Source organism: Dipodomys ordii, unplaced genomic scaffold, assembly GCF_000151885.1.
Source record: "Dipodomys ordii isolate 6190 unplaced genomic scaffold, Dord_2.0 Scaffold58, whole genome shotgun sequence".
Lineage (NCBI taxonomy): Eukaryota > Metazoa > Chordata > Mammalia > Rodentia > Heteromyidae > Dipodomys > Dipodomys ordii.
In genome coordinates, this window is record NW_012267274.1 from 6,761,751 (window position 1) to 6,772,790 (window position 11,040).

An 11,040-nucleotide genomic window follows, 5' to 3' on the forward strand; every position below is an offset into this window, starting at 1 on the left:
AACTCCATGATGTAATCTCTTTTTCTCTGTCTATTTTAGAGGCAGTCATTATGTGATTTTGTTTGTAGTGGGAGGCAACTGATAGGATTAAAGTATTTAAATCTTGAGGTATATTAAAAAGAAAACATTATTAGACACTGACACACTATGAGTTGGATGCACCTCTTCTGACTCTAGACAATAAACATACACAAAGCAACCCTTGTGCTTATTGCATTGGTGTGAAACGTTAATGACAAAGTTCAAAAATTTTAAACGCAGTGCCCTATTTCCATTCTAACTTTAGCTAAATAATTTTATCTCCTGACTTATTTTGTTCTCTTTCCCAGTTGTTTAATTGCATTAGTGTTTCGAGATTCTAAGCATAAATTACCCGTTAATAAAATCTAAATGTATTTCATTATCCAGTGTGTGTATGATTCAGGTCCCTCTGGGCATGTAGTTGCAGCCAGACTCGATTTCAGTTTTAAGAAACGTCAATCTTTTAAATCTAGTTTAGAGGCTGAAGGGAGACCGATGACTTCGCTGATTATTCAAATGAATTGATGGGCTTGAGATAGGAAATCTAGCAACAATGGGAGTCTTGAACAACATTTTAAATACAAAGTTGTGTGTGTTCGTGTATGTAATAGTTACCTGTAAGAGAGAGACATTCCGAGAAACTAATTGCACTGTTATATCACCAATGACTGCTAATTACTGGGCTAGTAAAAACGGTAAAATCGCTACATACGATGAACTGGAAAGGGGTCAATTCCTAAGTGTTAAGGGTAAACTCACTCTACAATTAAGGGCTTATGATGATTAGAGGAAAACACTTCCTATAAGAGAAGGAAGCCTCAAGAGAATATGCGACCCCATACTATTCATCATCATCAAGCTGGTGGCTCACAGCTGCAATCCTAGTTACTTGGGAGGCTGAGATCTGAGGATCACAGTTTAAAGCCAGCAGGGGCAGGAAAGTCCTTGAGACTCCTTTCTCCAATTAACTGCCCCAAACATGGAAATAGAGCTGTGGCTAAATGTGGTAGAGCACAAGACTGGAGCACAGAAGCTCAGGGACAGCATGCAAGCTCTGCATTCAAGCCCCAGAACACACACACACACACACACACATCAAGCCATACACTATGGCTCCTGCCTCTAATTCTAGTCACTCAGGGGGCTGAGATCTGAGGATGACCATTGGAAGACAACCCAGGCAGGCTAGTCCTTGAAACTCTTATCTCCAATTAATTAACCCCCACCCCAAACCAAAAGCCAGAAGTGGAGCTATGGCTTACTTAAGTGGAGTGCTAGCCTTGAGCAAAAAGGCTAAGGATATTGTCCAAGCCCTGAGTTCAAGCTCCAGTACTGGCACCTCCCCCTCAAAAAAAAGTGATCAAACGATAATCTACTAAAATACGGGCCCCAAAATAAAAACTGATAGGAGTGAAGCATTCCTATACAAGAAGTTTCTCTGGAGTAATTTGAGCGTTTCTCCAGAAATGCTCGAATAATAACCTTAGAGGAGTGAGAGAACTTCAGGGAAATAAAATATAGGTATACAATAAATCAGAAATAAATGGACCACACCACTTTCCCGTCTTCCCACCCAAAATAATAGTGTAGTTTCTCAAAGCGCGTCCTAGGGCTCTCTCTGTCAGCATATCACCATAAAATTCAGATAATCTCGATGCTGGCTTCAAGAGACCAGTCTGTCTCCCATCTAAAGACTGAGATCGGTCCCGGGCGCTGCCGCAGCTGCAGCCCCTGTGACCAGGCTTGCACCGGAGCGGGGTGAGCGGCGTTCGCCCCACGTGGTGCGAACCACTCGCCTCTGCCCGGCTCAGCTGCTCATTTCCGACGCCTTACAATAAATAACAGGTGGCTCCTCCAGCCTAACCCCAGAGAAGCCCTCACCTGCGCTCTCAGCCCTGTCAAAGCTGCGGGCGTGTCTAGCCACTGCCCGTCCCAGGGCGCCTTCGCCCCGCTGGCTTCAGGATTCGATGCAGAAAAAAAAGCGATGGCGTGATCAGACTCTCCCAATGCAGACTTAGCCACCAAAGAAGCGCCTTTCGTTTCCTGTCCACGGTCACTTCCCGCGCAACTGTGTCGCTGGGAGCTGGTGCGTGGCTGCGAGCCGGTTGGGCAGCGCTGCCGGAGAAACGCGCCGGTCGCCGCGCTCGCTGCTCGCCCAGCGCGGGAGGAGCGGAGGAGGCGCAGGCCCAGCCGGGGCCGCGTCGTGGCGCAGCGGGCTTCGAGCCAACCCCCCAGCGAGCCCAGCGCCGGGGGAGAGACGTTTTTCGCGTCCCCACCCGGCTCACTTGGAAGGCGGCAGCTTCAGCAGCCAGGCCTGTTCCCCGCCTTCGTCTTTCCTGGCGCGAGTCTAAGTCTGGATGGCACCCAGAGCGCGCGCCCCAGCCCGCGCCACGATCCTTCGCGGGCCCTGGAAGGGTAGGGGAGAGCAGGCCCCAGCTACCTGCCATCCTCCCTCCCCAGTGAGCGACGTGGAGCACTGCTTTAACCCCGGCCACCAGCAACACCAGAACCCGACCTTTAAGAAATACCGGCACACTCTGCCACCAAAAAGCACCAAAAAAGCGCGTTGAACACCTCCTGTGCGTTGTCATGAAGGGCAATCGACCCCTCCAGAGTTAGCAAAGATGTTTAAAATGTGTTTATTTTCTTTTCTCTTTAAAAATATTTACAGATCCGAACTCTATCTCGCCCCTCCCCATCCTCAGGAGGAAGGAAACGAAAAGAGACGGTCAGATCGGCGTCCAAAGCCCCCCCTCCCCACTCCCGAGGGCCCGGCCAGGCAGAAGGCCTGGCGGGGTTACAGACAAGCCGCTGTACGCGTGGAGGGGAGAAGGGGTATGTCTGGTTAACTTGATGTTCGTCTGATTCTTTGGCCCTCTAGTAGCCAAAGCCGATCGGGGGGGGGGGCAAACTCGCTTTCTCGCCGCACCTCTAGAAAACACCCCTGTGCAGAATGGGTTTCCCCCGCGCGTCTCGGTTTGGTTTTGGGTAGAAAGCAGGCGATCTGGCACGAGGCCTGTGGATAAATACCCGACACAAACACAAACCAACAAAGCAGGGCAGAGGCCATAAATAAGAGGTAAATTAACGAATACACATGGTGTATTTCTTAAGATTTCTGGAAACATGCCGCTTGGCTCCGGAGCACCGTGGACAGGTGCAGCCCGCGCCCGCCCCCGCCCCCGTCTCCCCTCTCCCCGCCCGCCCGGATCAGCGGCAGGCAGGGGTGGAGAGGGAGGGCAGCTGGAAGCGGCGGCGGGGCGCACGGGGAGCGGGCGCCCGCGGGGCGAGTCAGTAGTCCAGCTTGTTGTAGAGGTTGTAGAGCGGTAAGGCCGAGAGGTTGCTGCCCGGGTAGTAGAGGGGCGCGGGGAAGGCGAGGGAGCGCGGCACGGGCACGCGCAGCAGCGAGCTGTCCCGGAACACCAGCGGCATGCCCACCAGAGTCTGTGCCGACGCGTGCGCCATGTTGGCCGCTTCCAGCTCGGCCGAGAGCTGCCGCTTCCACTTGTTGCGGCGGTTCTGGAACCAAGTCTTGACCTGGGTCTCGGTGAGCTGCAGGCTGGAGGCCAGGCAGGCGCGCTCCGAGCTGCTCAGGTAGCGCTTCATGTCGAAGGTGGACTCGAGCTGGTACACCTGGCTACGCGAGAACACCGTGCGCGTCTTCTTCTTGGCCGCGCCCGCCTGCCGCTCGGCGGCCGCGCCGTCCCGGGGCCGCTCGGGCCCGGGCGAGGGCGAACCCGCCGGCAACAGCCGCTCTTTCTCTTCCTTAAAGTCCGGGTGCGAAGGAGACAGGAAAGGCGTGCGATCCGAGCCCGCGGGCCCCGCGCCGCCGCCGCCGCCCTTGGGGGGACCTAGGGAAGCAGAGCAGACGGGAAGGCCTTGGAGTTAAAAGAGCCCCGGAGCTCCCCGGCTCGAATGGAGGCTTAGGAGAGGAACAGACGCCTGCAACGCCGGGCCCGCTTTTTCCCTTTTTCTTTTTTTTTGCTTTACCAAACCTCTCCTTGCCCTCCTCTCTCTAGCATCCAGATGCCAACCAAATGCCGCCCCCCCTCCCTGGCCTTTCCAAAGCAACGGAAGAGGGACCTAGAGATTCCCAGATGCTGGGACCCACCCCTCCCCGTGCCTCCACCTTTATTAAAGGCAGCAGCAGGTGGAAGAGGCCTGGGGGTGGGGGCACCAGTAACAGCCATCCGAACCCGTGGGGGTTTTGCCTCCTCCAGCCTTATAGGGGTGGCATCCTTTCACGGGCCGTTTGTTCGCCAATCTCAGCCTAAGGACTTCATCCGAGGTAAGAGGACTCTGAGACACAGCACTGTCAATCACGGTAGAGTGCTGCTACTTGTTTCGAGGAGACAGGAGAAGAAGGGAAAGACGCTGCGGCACAGACGCAACGCGCAGACCTCACTCGCAGACCGCGCGTGTCCCGCACGAAAGTATTCCGTGTGCAAAACGGGGGATCAGGGGCCTGAGCCGTGGGCCCCGCCCGCCCCGGGCCCAGTCCGCGGCGGTCCACTCGCCCTCTCCAGCCCGACCCCTCCTCCCCAAAGGCCCCAGCTGTGCGGGGTCTGTGTCTCCCTCCACCCCTCCCCTTCCTGCCCGAGCGCCTGCCGGGCCTAGGAGGCCCTGGGGCACGCGCGCCCCCTTCCTTCCCCTCGGCCCGGGACCCCCAGCGACTGCAGCCGTGACCGACGGGACCTGGCACAGGGGCCTGGGCGGGGGCCGCGCAGCCTCGCTCCCCTCGGGCGGCCCGGCTGGCGGCGTGCGATCCTTACCCAGGCAAGGAAAAGGAATAGGGGGGTGGTGGTGCTTGGGGCCTGGCTCCTTGGGGCCGTGCGGGTCTGGGCAGAAGCAAGCGGGCGCCTTCCAGCCGTCGTCCGGCTCCTCCTCCTCCGAGGACACCGACAGGCTGCGCTTCCTGGCCGGCCAGCCGGCGGGCTCCCGCGGTGCCTCGGTGGGGCCCCCGCCCAGGATGGACTGGATGGTGAAGCTGGAGACGCCGCCGCCGGCCGCCGGACACCCCTTGCCCACATCTTCCTTGCTTCCCATCCTGGGTTCATAAGAAATCGGAGGAAACCAAGAACTCCCTTTAGAGAAGACGCTGCGGGCGGGCGGGCGGGCAGGGGAGGGGCGGGGAGAGTCCGGGGTGGGGGGTGGGGGAGGGAGGGGGCTGCGAGCCTGGCGCGGCGTCCCTTCCGTGCGGGGGACACGCGCGGGCGCGGGACAGACGGACGCGCGGGGCTCGCCGCCCGCGCGGCTCCAGGTGAGCCCGCCCCGCCGGGTGTGGACGCCCCTTCCCCGCCGCGGGGTGGCTCGCGGGGCCCGGGCGGGCGCGGGGGGGGGCGGCGCGGCCTCATTTGCATAGAGGTTCCCCCCTCCCCAAACGCGGCCAATCGCAGCGCCGCCGAGCGGCCCCGGAATTTTTCAAAAGAAAAAAAGCCCCAGCCGGGCGTGCACGGCGGGCGCCGCTCCCCGGCGCCCCGAGACCCCGGCGGGCGTCGCCTCGGTCGGTCCGAGGACATCTGGGCAGAACGCGCTCCACCCATGCCAGCTTGGATTCCTGGGCTGGGCCCGTGCCTGGGACCTCAGCCTCTCCAAGGACAAGGCGCATCGTGCCTTGGGGCATCGTGCACCCGCACGTCCCCAAAGCCCACGGAACCTGGCACCTCCTAGGGGCTCCGCCTGGCTGTCCACCCCGCCGAGTCCTTCACCAGCCCCCCCCTCCCCGTGGGACAGGCACGGCTGTCACCGGCCCGCGTGGGGTGGGGTGGGGTGCGTTCAAAGCCTGGGTCTCGGACGGACGCTCTCTCCCATCACTGCCTGCGCCCCCCACCCCTGTCACAGGCCACAAGGTCTCGAGTCAAAGATCGCCCGGTTCGAGGCCCGACACCTCCGTTTCCACCGTGTCGGCGCGCACAGGTCTGTCTCCCTCGAAGCTTCTCTGCCCTCGGGTGGCGTCCCTCCCTTCCCCTATCGTGAAGATCGCTTCAGCTGCCGACTGGGACGGGGGGGGGGGCAAAAATCACCCACCCAGCGCTGGCAGCCGAGGCCAGGACTTCCTGAATAAACCTTGACCCCGGGCCAGCCGTCCGCCTGGCCAGGCGACCAGCGAACTTCATTTTGGGTACGCATCGCAGGGGTCAGGATTGCTAATAATAATAATAGTAATAGTAATAGAAGGAGAAGAGGAGAAGACGGAGGAGAAAAGGAGGAGGAAGAGGAAGAGGAGGAGGAGAAAAGGAGGAGGAAGAGGAGGAGAAAATAGGAGGAAGAAGAGGAGGAGGAGGAAAATAGGAGGAGGAGGAGGAGAAGAGGAGGAGGAGGAGGAGAAGAGAAGGAGGAGAGGAAGAGGAGGAGGAAGAGGAGGAGGGGAGGAGGAGGAGGAGGAGGAGGAGTAGTTCGTCCTGGAAAGGAGAAGGGGACGTGGGCTGTGGGGATGGGGCTTCGTTCAGACGTGGCCGGGGTGGCCACGGACGGTCGAACGTTGAGAGCTCCGGTTCCCTCTGGGCGGAATGCCGGCCTCGCCGAGGCCCCGGCGGGCCCGGCTCACCGGCTTCTCCCCGACCCTCCCAGGGCTCCCTGCAAACCCCTGCCTCTGGCTTCTTTAGTTCCCAGATCGTTCGTTCCAGACCCGAGAATCATCTCAGCACTGGAGAAAGGTTCGGGGCGGGGCGGGGGCGGCTGCTGCCCACACAAGCTTTTGGGGGGGACGGAGCCAGACGAAGGCACCCCCTGCACCCCCACCCCGAGGCCTCGGGCCCCTCGGAGCCCTGCCCTGAAGGCGCACCCGCAAAAGCAAGCAGCCAAGAGTGAGCAGGGACTGGGGACTCTGCCCCCCGCCCCCGCCCCCGCGCCCCGCACGCGTCCGGACTCCGCACGGTGACGGTGCCGTTCCTTCGGAGCCCGCGCCGCTCCCGGGTTATGGAGTAAAGCGCTTATAATATCATTAGCCGCGGTGAGTTACCGACTGTAGCCCTGCCCCTGGCAGAACTCTGCCTACTTAACTCCTGCAAGGGCTCGTTAATGGGCTAATTGATTAGGGGTCGGCCGCGCAGCCGGGAGCGGGGCGGGGACCGGGAGGCCGGCGAGGGGCAGGTGCCGGCCTCCGTCACCACATTAACCTCTTCAGGGCTCGGCGGTGGGGTCGAGACACATTACAAATGGTCAGCTTTAATCATGGTGTCAGCTCATTAACCCGGAAGGACCCGGCGCTGAAATACAATTTGTGCGTCCTCTCCTGCGCCATGCCAGCGCAGGCTCCCCGGGCCTGGTCACTGCGGGGCGCGGTTACGGGGTAGAGGGAGAGATTCCAGGAAAGGAGGGTCCAACTCCCGCGCTAACCTGTGGCCTCTTGCAGCCCCCTCGCCCCTCAGCTGGTGTCGTCTCGGGGACTAGAACCCAGGCCAACCTGCGGAGCAGAGCCAGGGTGCAAAGGGGAGAGAGTTGGCAGAAACATTTCTAACCTAGGAAGTACTTGGGTCCCAGTAGGGGCGCCTCATTCTTAATTTTGATCCTCACAGCAAATGTGATCTTCACTCCCATTGTACAGACAAGGCAAATCGAGGCTCAAGGAGGAAAGTGGCAATCCTGGCAGAGCAAAGCAAGACTGTTGAGATCTCTACACAGAGTAAAGGGAAGAAGACTGGTGTTGACACTGAGCCTGAAGAAGAGCTGTGGAAAAGGCAGAAGATGCTAGCAGTTAGGAGAGGGCTGGGGGCAGGTGAAAGGCTGAGGTAGAGAGCCCAAAGAAGTGACCTCAGCCCCGCCTGATAGACCCACCTAGGAGAAACAGTTCCTAGGCCCAAGAACAGCAAGTGATTGAGGGTAGGGCAGGAAGGACCAGAGCTCCAAGAACCCGGCTGGAGGATTATAAACCAGACACCTGTGAAGACAAATGAGCTTACTGCTCCTGTTCCCAGGATTGGGAAGTTAAAGGAGCCATTTGGCCTAGGATTTCAGCCTGTCCTCACACACTCTGAGGGTCTCAACCCTCTCACTCCTCATGCTTTAAGCCATAGTGCACATGGCTTGCATAAGCCCTGTTGCACTCTCATACACTTACACTACTGCTGCTGCTGCTACACTCGACCAAAGAAGTGGGTGGTGGGCACAAAGACCCAGGCAGGAAGGCAGTTCTCTGTTGCTGTGGGTCCTAGCTTTGCTGTGCTTCCCTTGACTGATTGATCACCTGCAGTCCTAAGCACCTATGGCAGTCACTGGGAAGGGCCTAGAAGGTTAAGGCTTGACCTTCTCCTACTGACACCACATATTTTGGACATCTGGGGAGCTCCAAGACTTCAGGAGAGCACAGAGACCTTACGCACCCTCCTGGGCCTGAGCAACTACCAATCTCAGGACCAGGAAACCTATGGAAAACCCCATCCACAGACACCCAGCCCCTCTACCATCAACGCTAATCCTGCAGCCTAAAACCACCCCGCAACACTCCCCAGCTTCAGAATAGCTCCATGCTTCCTTACTTCACCGATTCAGTAGCTGACACTCTATCAGGTGGCCTTCTTAAATCTTTGGGGGGGGGTGACCCCCTCCTACCTTCCTAAAAATCAGGCATAACTGGATTCCAAAGAATGATAAACTTCTTGAGACTGAGAGAACGCTTCAAGTTTAGGTCCCAAGATTATGCCGCTGCTCAATATTAAAGCGGCCCAGAGCAAACTTGCCAAGGAGCCTAATAAAAATTGATCCTCTCTGCTCTGTGGCTGTGGGGAAATAGGCTGGCTGAGCCGGTAATAGTGGAAGAAGGCTCCCTCCAAATGACAGATGAAGTCATAAACAAGTTTGATCTTGGAATCAAGCTTCGATAAATATTAAACACAGCCTGCCCCCCCCTTTTACGCGAGTGGATTATGATATATGGCGCGTCCAAACTTTAAAATAAGGAAATACCAGAGAAAATGATCTCAATAAATTTTCTAAGTATAAACGTTGATTATGTTTCGATTTTCATTCAAGGGCCTCTGCTGTTCGTTCTTTGGTGCAAATGACATCGTGCAATAGGCTTTTGGGGAAAAGGACTCCCTATTTGAAAAAGAGAGCCCCAGAGGTGTACAATTTATGTAATCTGCGGCTGGAAAATGAATTGTGTAATTTATTGGAAAACAGAAAGTCATGAAGATTGGATCAGCATAGCCGAAGCCCAACACCGCCCCCTCCCACATCCATCAAGTTCCAATTAACAGCCTAACCAGAGAGCTTTAATGGGTTTCCAATCTAGTGGCCTGATAGACTCATCAATTCCTCTGGGAGAAATTAAGAAAATCGACCGCCCCTTGGCGACGCAGTGTCATTCCTTTCTGCAACTATATGTCAAATTAAAAACACAATTAAAATTTAAACTGTTTCAATCAAAGGGTGCCCTGCAACCTATGTTTCACTTAATAGAACTTTGATGAAAATCTGATGCGTGCACTCCATCACCAAGGGGGGCAAGGGCGGCAGGAGATGGGGATTCTTTATATTTCTTTAAGACACGACTGCTGGGGTGAGGCACACCAGGTAGGTCCACCTCACTGCAAAGGCCTCAATGTTGGGCAAAATGTGTTCTCTTCCGGCTCTCTCCTGAGCCCTCTAGCTAGCTCCACACATCTCCCTCAGCTCCTTTTCCTCTCCAGCCTCCAGAACCCAGAGGAATTCTTTCAGAACCTTGGAGACCCACACTTTGGACATTTCCAACCCCAAGACGCATTTCCTACAGCGGCAGCTACGCCAAGGATCTGGGCGAGTACAACCAACACGAAACTCTTAGGAACTTTGCAGCCACTAGCTGTCCTTGGCTTCTGGTCTCTAAAACTGCCCTGATGTTTTAAAGAGGCTGTATAGAGTATGGTGTGGGTGGAAGGGGGTGGAGTCCCTGCTTCTGGGGAGGACTATGATGTGTTGCAGTCTGGAACTTAATTTCTCGGCTGCAGCTATCTACAGGGTTCTCCTTGAAGGTATGTGGGCAGGAGAAACACACCAGGAGACAAATGCAGCCTAAAGCTCAACCCAAATCCTACTTGGAGTCACAGGCAGAACTCCAAAGTCCACTCAACCTAGTTATCTCTGGAAGCTCTTTAGCTTCTCTCTCCTCTCCCTGTTTGTAGGTCAAAAGGTCACCATCTTCTGTTCTGCGCGCAGGTGCACATTCAGGCATGCACACTTCCAGTACACCAGGCTCAATGCTGAATCCCGCAAGGACTGCAGACTCGGTGTGGTTTGGGGCAGCAAATAGGCAGGAAGCCAAGGGGAGGAGCCTTGCAGGTGTCTGGAAGGGGAGGGGGAGGGACCCATGCTTCAGGGAAGGGGCGTTGTCCCTAGGGTCTGCCCGTGATGAGCAGGGGAACTCAAGGTTCTTCTGCCCTGGACCCGGTGATGGTGATGTGTGGCCCAGTAGAGAGACCTTTTCCTAGCAGCTCTGTGGAGTTTGTTTAGATCTCTCTAATGGGAAGAGGACCCCTGAGATATGGATCACCTGGAGAAGTGGGGAAAATGGTCTTGGAACCAACTAGGGTCCCACCCAGCAAAGGCTCAGCCCCGAGGCAGCCCTGGCAGAGAGCTCAGGTGTCCCATGCCCACAGACATGGATGTAAGTTGGGGAGCTGGACATCACCAAAGGCCTCCCCAAAAGCATTTGGTCTTCAGACTAAAGAGCCTTGAATCCATTCCACCCCATCTCACTTGCCAAGCTGGTGACCACAGAAAAGAAAGCAAATCCCACAGACCTTTTTACCTCCTCCTTCTCCTGGCTCCACTTCCAGGCTCTCAGGCCAGGAGAGCAGGCCCACTGGAGTTCTCTTCGTGGCCTCTTGACTCAGGCTGGCCAGGGGCCTGCTGAGGGGCGTCCTGCTTAGAATGAGCACAGTTGGCAGGGGGGCAGTTTATATCTGTCTTGCTGTTGTTTGATGTACACACACCCGCTCTATTTACTACCAAATAAAAGAAATACATCTGTGTTGCCAACAGAAACAATTTGTGCGCTGACTCTGCGGTCTCCCGGGGCTCAAAGCTGCTCAGAGCAGCAGA

General features: G+C 56.5%; 1 protein-coding gene across 2 annotated transcripts; it reads right to left on the reverse strand.

Moving 5' to 3' along the window:
* Positions 1-2,673: 2,673 nt before the first annotated feature.
* Hmx2 (H6 family homeobox 2) lies at positions 2,674-10,820 on the reverse strand. 2 transcript variants are annotated; one of them, XM_013021911.1, is made up of 3 exons: positions 10,740-10,819; positions 4,794-5,068; positions 2,674-3,872 (listed from the first exon to the last, which is right to left on the reverse strand). In XM_013021911.1, the coding sequence occupies exons 2-3, from the start codon at positions 5,065-5,067 to the stop codon at positions 3,313-3,315; spliced, it is 834 nt and encodes a 277-aa protein (XP_012877365.1). In that variant the 5' UTR covers position 5,068; positions 10,740-10,819; the 3' UTR covers positions 2,674-3,312. The 2 variants fall into 2 exon arrangements, 1 of the variants encoding a protein (XP_012877365.1); XR_001175256.1 differs by lacking the exon at positions 4,794-5,068 and having other exon boundaries at positions 3,782-3,872; positions 10,740-10,820.
* Positions 10,821-11,040: the final 220 nt, after the last annotated feature.